This window comes from Oenanthe melanoleuca, chromosome 18 (assembly GCF_029582105.1).
Source record: "Oenanthe melanoleuca isolate GR-GAL-2019-014 chromosome 18, OMel1.0, whole genome shotgun sequence".
Classification (NCBI taxonomy): Eukaryota; Metazoa; Chordata; class Aves; order Passeriformes; family Muscicapidae; genus Oenanthe; species Oenanthe melanoleuca.
In genome coordinates this window covers 2482558-2495818 of record NC_079351.1, presented here as the reverse complement: position 1 = coordinate 2495818, position 13261 = coordinate 2482558, and the positions used below count along the sequence as shown (strand labels likewise).

The following is a 13261-nucleotide window of genomic DNA, read 5'->3' as shown; positions in this document are numbered from 1 at the left end:
ACCACTTAAGCATTTTAATATTTACTGCTACTGTTTCCTTGGTCTACAAAGTAGAATTTGTCATGAGTACAAGGTTTATGTCCAGTTCCCACTTTGCACACTGAGCAGTTTGGCCTCTCTGCTGTGCTCAGGGGGTTTTATCCAAGAAGTCCAAGGTGGGTCAGGCTGCAGGGTCAGTGCCTTGTCCTTGAAGACAAACACTGAGGTTGGAATCCTTGGAATCCGTGGTATTCTTGGAATTCACTCAAAGCTTTGCAAAGGAGGCTGAAAAAAAACCTTTGAGATGTGACACTGCCCATGTAGCTCTGGGGCTGCCTCCGTGAAAACACCTCAGGAACTAAACAAGAAATTAAATTTTTGTTTAATTTTTGGGTGATCTGTTTGCACCAGGGATTGCTGTAAGTGCTGATGGGGGTGTGGGTTCACCTGCTGGTTCTTTGTGATGCTGGCCAAAGCTGGGAAAGGCCCTGAGCTCTGTCAGTGGAGGCAGAAGAGCAGCAAATGGGAGAAGAAACAAAAATTCCCTTTGTGCCTGCAGACCCTTTGCAAGGTACAGTTTGTTGAACATATTTCCCACCTGGGTGGGGAATTGCTGAGTGCTGAGAAGGGGGAGCTGTGCAGGGCAGTGGGTCCCTGTGGGTGCAGGTGGGAGGTTTCTGTGTGGGCACAGCAAAGCCCTGGCTGGGCTGTGAGCTGCTGGTACTGGGCTGAAAAGTGTTTGTCCCAGCCCAGCAGGGTGTGTGAGCCCTGATAGCCCCAGCACAGGGCAGGGCTGTGCCTGCCCAGGGCTGATAAGGCTGTGGCAGCTCTCTGGGGTGAGGATGGGGCTGACACAGGAGTGCTTGGGGCTGTGCTGGATGTGATGGAGCTGGGCTGGCAGCACCAGGAGGGGAAGGGAGTGATTTCAGGACAGCCTGTGGGCAGGGGATGGCTCTTCTGGGGCTCCTCTCTGAGCTGTGGCTCCCAGTTCTGCAGTGCTGGGCAGAGGCTGGCTTGTCCTCCTGAACTGCTTTGGTAGGAGCAGCAGGGATGGACCCCATCCTGCACCCAGAGGGATGGATCCCATCCTGCACACAGAGGGATGGATCCCATCCTGCAGCCACAGGGATGGATCCCATCCTGCAGCCACAGGGATGGACCCCATCCTGCAGCCACAGGGATGGACCCCATCCTGCAGCCACAGGGATGGACCCCATCCTGCAGCCACAGGGATGGACCCCATCCTGCAGCCACAGGGATGGATCCCATCCTTCAGCCACAGGGATGGATCCCATCCTGCAGCCACAGGGATGGATCCCATCCTTCAGCCACAGGGATGGATCCCATCCTGCAGCCACAGGGATGGACCCCATCCTTCAGCCACAGGGACTCATCCAGTCCCACATGGAGCAGGAGTGCCTGTGTGTGTCACACTGTGTGTCATTGTGTGTGTGTCACACTCTGTGTGTCACCCTCTGTGTGTCACCGTGTCCTCACTGTCCCCTCGCTGCTCCAGGTGCTGCCAGGGCCAGCTCTGCAGCTCTGGCTGGGACACAGAGCCCTGGGATGGTCACTGCCAGCAGGGGAAGGGTTTGGGCAGCCAGAGGGCTGTGATTGATAAAAGGCTCTGCTGGCAGGTTTGTCCCAGTGGCAGTGTCACAATTGGACCTTTCTGTGATTCCCCATCCTTATTTGGCCATTAATTTCCAGTTTATAGCCAGTGAGGAAAGCTCCCCTGCCATCAGCACGGAGGTGGAGCAGGGAGCTGGGCTGCTCCCTCCATCCCCAGGACACTGGAGGGTGCTCAGCAGGCCTTAGGAGCAGGAGCATCCCCTGGAAAACCCCCCACTGTCCTCTGCCATCCTCAATACGACCCAGGTACACCTTCACCAACAGCCTTTGCTCTCCAGGGCAGGGTCTGGGTCTTTGTTTAATTTTGCAACACGTGAAAAATGAAAATACCTGTCACATCCCAGCACAAAAGTGCTTGAAATCCCTAATTGTGATAACTTCCCACAGCCCAAGCCCAGACTGGTGGGGGCTGCAGTGACTCAGAGGACGCAGAGGCAGAGGGGAGGCTCCAGCCCCGCTGGGACAGCAGTTTGCTGGAGCAGGAGCCCAGGGTGATGCCCAGCACCTGGTTTCCCTCACCCCACTCACCCAGCCCACTGCTCCTGGCTCCCTGGGGCTGCTTTGGGCTGCCTGTGGCCAGCACCCAGCAGTGGCTGAAGCACTCACAACTTTAATGAAAGCTCTGACAAAGGGAAGCAAGGGCAGCTATTGTCTCCTTGGCCCTCTCCTCAGAGTGTCTGCGTGTAATGAGACTTTTGGTTATGCTTGTGGCTTCTGTGACAAAGCTGTGATTTAAGGGCTGCCTGTCCCGAGGCTGAGCTGCTCACACGGGCCAAAGTGCTGGTGAGTAATATTGTACCACAAATTGTTGTAACTGGAGCCCAACGACTGCAGTAGAAGGAGGGGGGATTGCATTTGATTTATTAGATGGCTTAGTGCAATTTGCAGGGTGAGCTCTGTGCTAGTGTGGCTGTGGATTTGCAGATCCAGCAAGTAAAAGTCTATGGGAATGGCAGTGGGGAGGGGAAGACTCTGGTTTGCTGCCAGGATGTCCAGAGGAGGATCTGTGGGGACCAGCAGCAGCTGGGGATGGCCAGGAGCCCTCCCTGTGTGCCCAGGGTCCGGGGGAACCATGGAACCACTGAGTGGAATCATTAAACATGTCCAAAATCGAGTCCAGCCTTGGATCAAACACCACCTTATCAACCAAACCAGGGCTCTGAGTGCCACGTCCTGGCATTCCTCAGACCCCAAACCCCCCTGGGCAGCCCCTGCCCACGCCTGGCCACCTTTTCCATGGAGAAATTCCTCCTGAATCTCTTCCTGCAGCATCCTGCCTTTCAGCGTGGCCATCACATGTAAAACAGCCCCTCTGGACAAGCAGCTTCAAACCAGCCAGGAATTCAAGGGACACTCTCCTAAACCCGAGCCTTTGCTAAACCCGAGCCTTTGCTAAACCCGAGCCTTTGCTAAACCCGAGCCCTTCCTAAACCCAAGCCTTTGCTAAACCCAAGCCCTTCCTAAACCCAACCTTGAAGCATCTTTAGGACGAGTTTGGGGAGGAGCAGCAGGAGGGCAGGCTGCTGCCGGGCTTGCATCACTGTGAGAATTCAGGTCATGTTTACTACAGGCAGCTGGAACACGATGATCTCAGATGGTAACAAGTAACATCTGAGGGGACAGCGTTAAGACATCCAAGCTGTTTTGTAAGCACCTACTTTGCTTTCTTTCCAAGCCCGGTTTGGCTATCTGCAAGGACTCGTTTGTCCCCTCAAGAACCTGGTGTCATCTTGTTGAAAGAAGTGAAAAAGAACATGAGGTTCCCCTTCCTTTTAATTTCAAGTGGAAAAAAATGGTTTTGTCTTTTTTGTTTGGTTGGGTTTGTGTTGTTGTTTTTGTTGTGTTTTTTTTTAAAAGTCCCCAAAACAACAAAGCCCCACAGTGCAGCTCCTTTTCTGCTTCAGCAAGGACAGATACCTGTGGTCTGAGGGGTTCTGGCCTCTTGCAGGCTGACCTTGTGTAATTTCCTCTATTTACATTTGGCCAGCACTGGCCTCATTGACTACAAGAGTTTATACAACCCCTTTTGAGAGGAATACCAAGGATTGCTGAGGCACGTCCTGCCCCACATTCTCCTGTTTGCTGAAGAGATGCACAGTGCTACTGAATAAATATGTCCTTATCCTGTTTTGTTCTGGCTTTAATGCCTTTGTAGCAGGATAACAGAGAAGGTCACAGGCAATTAATTTAAACCAGGTGGGAAAAACCACTCTGAAAATCTGTGTGCAGGGAGACATCTGATAGTGCTCCAGTTAAACGTGCTTTTATTTAGGTGGACTGTGTGCAGGCTTTGTAATGCCCCTGTTTTGGGGGGGGTTGTTTTTGAGGAAACTGTTGCAAATAGTGTTTGCTCACTGCTGCAAGCCAGCCAGAGTGGAATTTGGAGGCAGATTATCTTCGCTGGACTTTGGTGCCGGCGGTGCAGGGCTCACCTCTGCTCCAGGACTTCTGCAACCAGAATGGAAACAGCTTGTGCTTAATACACACATCAGTGTCGTGATGATTCCCTCAGCGAGCAGAGCATTTGCAAACCTAATGCTTGCAGTGGTATTTGGGACGTGGCAGCGCTGCTCCTTCATTTGGGCAGGCTGGGCAGGGAAGGGCGTATCAAAAAATTAGGTTTGAGGGGAGGAAAATTGCTCTTTAGCACGACTAATCTGCTGTTTAGCAGCTTTTTGGGTTTGGTGTTTTTTTGGTTTTTTTTAAGTGGATTTTTCTGACAGGCGGGTTGCTCAGCCTGGCACGGAGAAAGTATTCAGCCATTCAGCGCTGATAAAATAATTACATGATTGCGTGCTTCAGGAAGACACGGGGGGGGGGAAGGCTCCAGTGCCACCAGCTCAGGCACCACTGGGGACAAGAAAAGGCTGCCTCTAATCAGGGGTGAGGGTTTACAGAGGGTTCCACAGAGCTCCTCTGAAGAGCTGGGATTGCCCAACGTGCAGGGAAAGCCACTTCAGGCTGGAGAAATGGCATGTGACAGCTCCCCACAGTAAACACAGCGATGGAGCAGAGTCTTTGCTGTGTTTATTATTAAAAAAGAGAGAAGAAAATGGTTGGGGGGGTGTTGGAAAAAAAAGAGAGGAGGAAAACAACAACAACAACAACAACAAAAAAAAAAAAAAAAAAAAAAAAAAAAAAAAGAAAAAGTTTATTGCAAATCTCAGTGTTTAAGAGTATTTCCAGAGTCCGCTCGGTAACGTTACAAAGGAATCAGCAAATCCTGCTTGTGCTGTGCCCTCACTCACACACACTCACCACTCGCTCCCCTGCTCATGTGCCACGCAGACAGCAACAGACACGGACTGTGAGGTCAGTGACAAACAGAGTGTTCCATCTGGATTGGAAACTTGGCTAAAAAAGAGAAAAACCCCAAAGTGAATACAGTAGAACCTCGCGGGTCTGCAGAACAGGGAGCTTCCACACACACGCAAAACCTGGAGGCCTTTTCCACTTCCAAGCAGTTGTGATAGCAAAGTGCTGTAGTGAGGTCTCGTATCACAAAGACTTCAACAACCTTACAAGGATAGGCTACAGAACATTTACCAAAACGCTTGAAGTATCATAAATTAACAAATAAATTAAAAGTACATCGTAATGCAGCGTGGTTATTTGTTCACTGATCACTGATTGACACAACTCTAGTTCTCTGTAAGGGATCTTCCAGTCCTGGGTGCAACGCAGCGAGGTTCTGCTGGCCGTGATAAAGTGCTGAGGCAGAGGAAGGTCCCGGGCAGTGAGGATGAATTGCTCCAGCCACTTGGTTGCAAGAGTGCCTGTTTCTTTTTTTTTTTTTTTTCATCTTCTTCTTCTTTTTTTTTTTTTTCTTTTTTAATTTTTTTTTTTTTTTTTGGACATCTAAGACAGAAAAAAAACAAATCAAGCACCTTCCCCAAAAAAAGAGGTTGTTCTTTTTTTTTTTTTCTTTTGCAGATTGTCCCACATTTCTATGGCTGGTAAAACACAGGTCAGCGTAGCAGTTAATGGATGATGCCACTTCCACTTAAGTACACAGAAATGGTGGTTTGGGGTTTATTGTTCCCCCAAACCAGAACAGACTTGTTTGATTTGTCCCCCTGAGTTGCCTAGAGGCGAGAAGATGCATATAGGTGGGGTAAGCAAGCTCGTGCCACTGCGAGCAGGAATCTCTCCTGTTAAGACTGAGTGAACAGCTCAAACGTTGTCTTGTATCCTTCCCTCCGTGCACAGGCTCCACTTCTCACTGAAGTCAGCAGCAAAAAATAAAAAAGCCCCTTGCTGACTTGAGGGGAGAGCTGGGGAAGGGGTGCAGCTCAGCCCCAGCACGCCGTGCTGGCAGGGCTGGGGAGCAGAGTGAGAGGGGAAGGTCCTGGGGGGGCCACAGGCAGCTGGGGCTGCAGCAGAGATTTCCCTGTGCACCTGTGAGCCAAGGTTTCGGGTACATTAAGACATCCTGGGCCAAATCCTCCCTGCAGGGTGGGTGGGTCTGGCAGCCCTGCCAGGTCCGTGGGCGCCAGCTGAGCCTTTTCCATGGAAAGAGATGCTGGATCTGGAGTTATTTGTTTTTTTGTTTTTGAATAACTGGGTTACTTAAGACTTACCTATTAGAAACAGCTACACTTTATGCTGTAAGAGTAATTTTCCCAACAATTTCACAAGCAATACAAGATAGGCATCGAAGAGATTGATGTAAAGACAGCTTTCCATTATGCAGAAGATCATTTTTCCCCTCCAGTTATTTAAGATAACCTCCTTTAACAATCTCAGAATAAATTAATAAATACTAGTTAAATTAGAAACAGTACATCAGGTCTGACTATTGACAGAAAACAGTTCTAAGGATCCCAGATAGGAGAAGAAAAATGATCTTATGAAATATGTGCAGTAAGAACTGGCCATAAAGACACACGGAGCCTTTGATTTCCCAGCATTTGTGACATTCAAGTTAAGATCATTAGCAATGGTTTCTAATTGTCAGCTACCTAGCCTAGCCTCCTCCTCCTCCTCCAAGCTAAAAGGTGAGTCTGTATCCCTCCAGAAGAAGATTCAGTTGGCTACTGGTGGTGTATGAAATGCTCCAGTTCGTATCATTGGGTCTGTGTGGAATTTGTGGTAGAGGATGGGTGACAGTCAGAGGCTGAGCTGCTTCTGCTGTTGCTGTTGTCAGTATTTATGGGATCAGTTGGAACTTTACCTATGCTTGTTATCAGGAAAGCAAGTGTGCATCACATCTTCATGCTAGACAGAAGTTGTTCTTATGTGACTATCCGTATTTTCTATGGAGCTTTCCATTGTTGGTTAAAAAAGTTCTCTCTAATATTTAAAAAAAAAAATAATTGTTGGTAGCAACTGTTCACATTTAAAATTTCACATTCCCTTTAGAATGGAGTTTTAAAACGTGGAGCAGAGCTGACATTTCCCCCAGCCTTACACTGAGTACATTAGATGGAGAAGGAACAGGGTTTTTATACCACGCTGTCGGAGCCTTTTCCTGAATTTTCTGCTTTCCCAATATCCATGTCTATAAAGTCCTCTGGCAGTTCTGGTGGTGGCCCTGCCGTGCTCTCCTCCACCTGCTGCTGCTGCTGCTGCTGCTGCTGGTGGCACAGCCCAGTCTTGCATGGCCTCACCAGGGCCAGAAACACGGCCCCCAGGACCATGCCAGCAGCACAGGAGTAGAAGGCTGAGCTGTAGTTCTTTGTCGTATCCACTAAGACACCTAGGAAAAAACATTTACAGCAGTTAGCCACAGCCCACTCCGCCCCTGCCCTGCCCTGCCCTCCTGTAGGCTTTTAATCTGCATTTTATCTGCAGCCAAAACTCGGTGACAATGGGATGCCACGTTAGAGAAATAAACCCATTGTGTTTTGGGGTACACAGGGTCATCTTCAGGGGAGTCAGAAGCCCCTGGGCACTGCAGGGATGCTGAGCCCGAGATGCAGCAGTCATCTTTTTGTTGTGCCAGACTTCACCTTCCTGCAGTGCGTGGCACAGGCACAGAGAGGGATTCGCCTCTGCTTGTGCCTGAAGTGGTGCCAGGTTTGGGTTTCTAAGAGGAGCAGGGCAGCACTGCAGTGTTTCCCTTCCCTCTGAGGCTCCTCAGTGCCTCATCCGTGGGACTCTGCAGAGCTGCATTGCAGTCTTCTGGCTCTGGGAGACTCCCAGTAGTGTTTGCAGGGATTTTAGGGGAGTGCTGCCATCAGTGCTGCCAGAATCCCTTCTAGGCAGAGACCAGCACCAACAGCTGCCAAACATCTCCACAACAAAACCAAGACCCAAGTTTGTGTTACCTGCAAGGGGTGGTCCAGCCAACCCAGCTAAGCTCTGGATGAAGACGTAGACTCCAGCTGCAGAGGACATCCTCTCAATGCCAACCACGTCGTCCTCAGCCAGGAGGGGAATGTGTGTGCCCGCCACGGTGCCGAGCATGAACCCAAAATAAACGCTACATATCATCAAGCCCCAGAATCCAGAGGCAAAAGGGAAGGCAACCAACGCTAGCGCCAGCAGGACGACGCAGATGAGCTCGATGTAGATCTTACGGATCGGCTTCTTGTTGAGCACCCAGCCTGCAAAAACCCTGCCAAAGACCTCGGCGATGGCCATGGCCGACAGGATGTAGGCAGAGTGGTCCTTGCTGATGCCCAGGCTGCGGCTCAGGGGGATGATGTAGAGGGAGGGAGCGAAGAAGCCCAGGGTTGCAAAGAGGCCAAAGAATGCATAACAGATAAAGCTATAGTCTCTCATCACAGAGAAGTCCAGTAGTTTGGTTTTTGGTTCTGGAGGGGTGCTGTTATTTTCAATGGGATTCTGTCCGTGCTGCTTTGGTTCTTCACTTTTCGGCTCTGCTTTGGTTTTTCCAGGCACATTGCTGGGTGAGGTAGTTATATCGACTCCTGAGTCTATGGACTCTATTGAGGTGCATGTTTGCTCGTTTTCAAGCATGTACTTTGTCTCTGTGGACTCCTCTGGAGGCTGTGCTTTCTCTTCTTGCTGCTCTCTGATGACGATGGGGCGCAGCAGCGACCCACAGGCGGTGATGCCGAGCTGCAGCACCCCGACAGAAAGCATGCTGTACCTCCAGCCAATCTGCTCCTTCAGGGCCGTGATTGCTGAGGGGAGAGGGAAAGTGTGACTGGGGAAGCCTGTAGTTACACCAAGGAATTGAATTTACAGCCAGGGAAGGGACTGGAGATTCGCCACTGGAGGGTTCCTCTCAAAAAGGCTGAGCAGGGGTCCCTCCTACCCAGGGGTCTGGCACCCACCTCCCTCCCCTCTGCTGCAGCAGACAGGAGCTAAAAGCCGTGTTTACCACCTGGCTAGCAGATGCCACCCTCTAGGCGGCCTCTTTTGAAGTCTCAGCAAGTTTGGGGACAAAAGGGGGTGTTGTTTTTAGTGAAGGGGAACAAACTCAATGCTTGAGTTTCCTTTCTCAGCTGCCCCCACCCTGAAACCAGCTAGCAGAGGAAGTCTCTTAGTTCTGCTCAAAGGTGCACGTCACTGCTTAATTCCCAGCCTTCATTTGCACCCAAAGCAGCTTTGCAGTGGGTGTGAGCCCAGGGCACAGCACACCACACAGACCTCCAAGGGCAGGCGGTGACAGGGCCGTGACGCCCGGGGACAGGTCCCCAAAAGGCTGGAGCCCTTTGGCAGCCTGTGCTGAGCACGAGCCCAGTAACCTTTAGGAGCAGCTCTGTGCACTGTGTGTGTTTTAAATAGCTGGAGTTTCTGGGGCTTATTTTTAGCCTGCCAGATCTATATAGGGAGCCCGGCGGGCTGCGTATCAGCCAGGCACGTCACAGGGCAGCTGGGGCAGTGTCACCCCCGTCCCCAGGACTGCTTGGGTGCCACCACTTGTGGGCACCAGCCTGGCCTCTGGCTGTTTGCCTGGGGAAAGGATGGCAGCAGCTGTGTGCCTGTGTGAGCACCGTACCTGGTGCGAAGGAGAAGACAGCGAAACATTCCCCTGTCGATGCCACCGCTGTGACCAGCGAGCGCCTTTTGTCAAAATACTGTGATAAAATGGTGACAGTCGGGAGGAAGGAGAGGCAGTATCCCAGGCCTGTGAATAAATGCCAAAAATTGCCATAACAACAAGTAAAGGAGGGGGAAACACCGATGCAAGAACACGTTAAGTCGGCTTTCCCGGCGGTCATTACAGTATCATTTCGGCCAACTCAGCAAGTCACCCTGGAAGAAAATCATTGGGGAAACCAGAATGTTATTGTTTTGTAAATTGGAGGGGGGAAAGAAAAAAAAAAAAAAGAAAAAAGGAAAGTAAAAACCCAAACCAAGAGACCCAGCCTCCCAAACCTACTAGATAATGCCTTCTGCTCCCAAACAGCCAGTGAGGTCCACTTTGAGGACCTCATCTGCTTAAAATATTTGAGCCTGTAGCAACTCTTCCCCTAAGCAAGGCAAGCTCCTGGCCATAGACATGTACAGGACACCCAGGCCAGGCTGGAGAAGGGGAAAAGTAGCAGGAGAAGAAACCAGAGCCAGAGGGAGTGTTAGAGGATTTGATCCTGGGTGCAGCTTTGGTCTCCCCAGCGATCCCAGTCCATCAGAAGGGCCGAGTCCGGGGCGGTGCCCGGCTGGGACAGGCAGAAAGCCAAGCCTGGCTGCAGGATCAGCTCAGGAGGGGCAGCAGCACCGAGCACACCCCGCCTGGGGGGAGCCAAAGCCCCGGGCACAGCGTGTGGCAGGCAGGGAGGGCAGGGCCGGGCACTCACCGGAGACGACGCCGATGGTGACGTACATGTCCCCCACGCTGCGGGCGAAGGACGCGATGACCATGCCGGCGCTGACCAGCAGCCCCCCGGCCATCACCACCAGGCGGTGGCCGAAGCGGTTGCTGAGGACCGTGGACAGAGGGGCTGCAGAGGGAGAGAGCCGTGGTCAGCACCCACCTCAGCAGCTTCACAGCCACCATCTCCGGGTCCCCGCGAGGTGCCACCTCCCTGCACAGCACAGCGTCACCCTGCAGCCACCCTCGCCACCCCGCACGGCTCACAGCATTCAGGACATGCTAAAAAATCACCAGAACGGACTTTAAGACCAGCACGTGGAAGGCTGGGACAAATCTCCAGCCACACGCTCAGACACCACTGGATTTCAGCAAGGCTCAAGTTGTTTCTAATCCTTTTCACTGCAGAGTTTGGTTTGAAAGCTCTGTTTTTTGTTTGAAAACTCAGTTTTTGGTCTGAAAGCTCTGTTTTTTGCCCCTTGCTGGTGAGACCATTAACAACTGGGTCAGGCTCAGTGACACGGACCATGTCCCTGCACCACCCACGGCCAGGCTGAGACACATTTCTTGGCATTTGAGGAGCAGCCTCTGAGCTTTATGGCTGTGATTTAATTTATAATGGAGCCATTAAGAGGCACGAAAGTCACAGATGCCAGGTCCTTGCGTGCTGAGTCAGCAGCAGCACTGCCCCTTGCACCTGCACCTCTTACCTGTGAAGGTCTGTACAAACACACATATGGATATTATCCAGGATATCCTGCTGTTGGTTTCGTCAAAGCTTTCCATCAGGTCGTTAAAGAAGACTCCAAATGATTTTATGATGCCGTATGTCAGGGCTTCCACAACAAAGAACGCAAACGCCACTGTCCAGCCCCATCCTCCGTCAGGCACTTTAGTATAAACGTTTGCAGAGGTGCACGGCATCTTTACAGCTTTGACCGTCATTTTGGATCTGGGAAAAGAGGGGAGAGGGAGCCAGGCGTTATTTTAAGCTGAATTTTGGTGGAAGAGGCACAGCCTGGGAGCTGTAGCACCCCTAGCCGGACCCTGTGCTGGTGTGAGGGATTGAGTGCGAGAGTTGGGCTGATGTTGGTGCCTCTGTCCCTCCTTCCTGAGCCCAGCAGCAGAAACTCTGGGCTCAGCACTGGGGTGAGCTGCTCCCAGCAGCAGAGCCCGGGAGCTGGGAGCTGTCATCTGTCTGTCGGTGCACGGGGGCGGATGGATGCAGTTGGTGAAGGATCCACCGCGGAACCGGCGCGGGCTGGAGCCGCAGGAACGCGCGGGGCACCCGTCCCTCCCCAGCCTGGCTGTCCCCAGAACGGCAGCTCAGGGCTGCCCACACCTCAGAACGGGGGTGGGGACTGCAGCCCTTGGCTCTGCTGCCAGCCCCCAGGGCAGGGGGGCTGGATGGGATCACCCCATAAGGCACGGGGTGGCCTCAGCCCTGCCCCGTGTCACCGGGGCTCTGGGGCTGGCTTTGGTCCCACATGGAGCTCCCCAGCACTGCCATGACCGCACAGGGGGGACAGTGCAGGTGTCACAGTCACGGGGAGGACACTGCTGGGGTCACCACCACACCTGCACAGGGGGGACAACGTCAGGGTAACAGTGCTGGGCTCACTGCCACACCTGCATGGGAGTCTGCTGTGCCAGGGCCACTGTCACACCTGTGCTGGGGGACAATGTCACTGTCACACCTGCATGGGGGGAGCACTGAGCCGGGGCCACTGCACCAGCACAGCTGTGCAGGGGGACAGTGACAGGATCAGCTGCACTGGGGGTCTGTCCTGGGCTCACTGCCACACCTGCATGGGGGGACAGAGCTGGGGTCACTGCCACACCTGCATGGAGGGACAGAGCCGGGATCACTGCCACACCTGCATGGGGGCATGGGGGGGACAGAGCCGGGGTCACTGCCACACCTGCATAGGGAGGACAGAGCTGGGCTCACTGCCACACCTGCATGGAGGGGACAGAGCTGGGGTCACTGCCACACCTGCATGGGGGTACAGAGCCGGGGTCACTGCCACACCTGCATGGGGGGGACAGAGCCGGGGTCACTGCCACACCTGCATGGGGGGACAGAGCTGGGGTCACTGCCACACCTGCATGGAGGGGACAGTGCTGGGGTCACTGCCACACCTGCATGGGGGGACAGAGCCGGGATCACTGCCACACCTGCATGGAGGGGACAGAGCCGGGGTCACTGCCACACCTGCATGGAGGGGACAGAGCTGGGGTCACTGCCACACCTGCATGGAGGGGACAGTGCTGGGGTCACTGCCACACCTGCAGGGGGGGGGACAGAGCCGGGCTCACTGCCACAGCCCATGGAGGGGGGTGGCAGTGCCAGAGTCACCACGGCAGGACACAGCGCGGGGTCAGCCCCGGGTGGCGCTGGTCCCCGGGCTGTCACCGAGCGCTGCAGCCGCCCCTTGTCCCGCCCGGACCTGCGGCTCCCCCGCCCCGCCGCGTCCCCGGCAGCCACCACCAGCAGCACCAAGGCATTTCCCTCCTCCATTTTAGACTCGGCTCCGCGGCAGCACCGCGCTCCCGGTGCCGGAGCCCGGCCGAGCCCAACCCGCGGAACTTCGCCCGGCGGAGCAGGCGAGTGCGCGGCAGCGGCCCCGAGCCCCGCCGGGCTGCCAGCCCACCCCAGGGGTCCCCCAGCGGGGAAGGGGGGTCCCCCAGACCCCGCAGCCCCTCCTGCGGTGCCGCATGGCGAGTGCGCGGCTCCCGGGGGATCCTCTCTCTCCGGCAGGGATGGAGCGAGGCGTGGGCTCCTGCATCCCTGCGGCCGCGCAGGGCCGGGGGCACCGCGGGACCCCCGAAGTTTGCGGGAAGTGCCTGGAGAACCCCCACCCCCCGAGAATTCATGGGCTGCCATGAATTCCTGTGTCACTGCACGGGGAATAGAGGGGGAAA

The 13261-nt window shown here is 53.8% G+C and overlaps 2 protein-coding genes across 5 annotated transcripts in view; one reads left to right on the top strand and one right to left on the bottom strand.

Annotated features, from left to right (window-relative positions):
• Positions 1–3858: 3858 nt before the first annotated feature.
• The window catches only part of SLC16A6 (solute carrier family 16 member 6), a 9990-nt gene continuing 587 nt past the window's right edge, over positions 3859–13261 (bottom strand). The window contains exons 2-7 of one of the 3 annotated variants that reach the window (XR_008841768.1): positions 11047–11288; positions 10323–10466; positions 9524–9652; positions 7881–8702; positions 4870–7309; positions 3859–4059 (exon numbers count right to left, since the gene is read on the bottom strand). Coding sequence is in view for 2 of the 3 variants with exons in the window: in XM_056505642.1 (XP_056361617.1) it covers positions 7056–7309; positions 7881–8702; positions 9524–9652; positions 10323–10466; positions 11047–11281 (1584 nt within the window). In the remaining variant the exon portion in view is untranslated. Of the gene's footprint in view, positions 4060–4744; positions 7310–7880; positions 8703–9523; positions 9781–10322; positions 10467–11046; positions 11289–13261 lie in introns of those variants that run through there. The other 2 variants (XM_056505642.1, XM_056505641.1) reach the window with 2 other exon arrangements.
• Positions 12682–13261, top strand: part of ARSG (arylsulfatase G) — a 26731-nt gene continuing 26151 nt past the window's right edge. Inside the window, exon 1 of one of the 2 annotated variants that reach the window (XM_056505637.1) lies at positions 12682–12943. The gene's annotated coding sequence lies outside the window, so the exon portion shown is untranslated. The remainder of the gene's footprint in view (positions 12944–13261) is intronic. The other variant, XM_056505640.1, reaches the window with a different exon arrangement.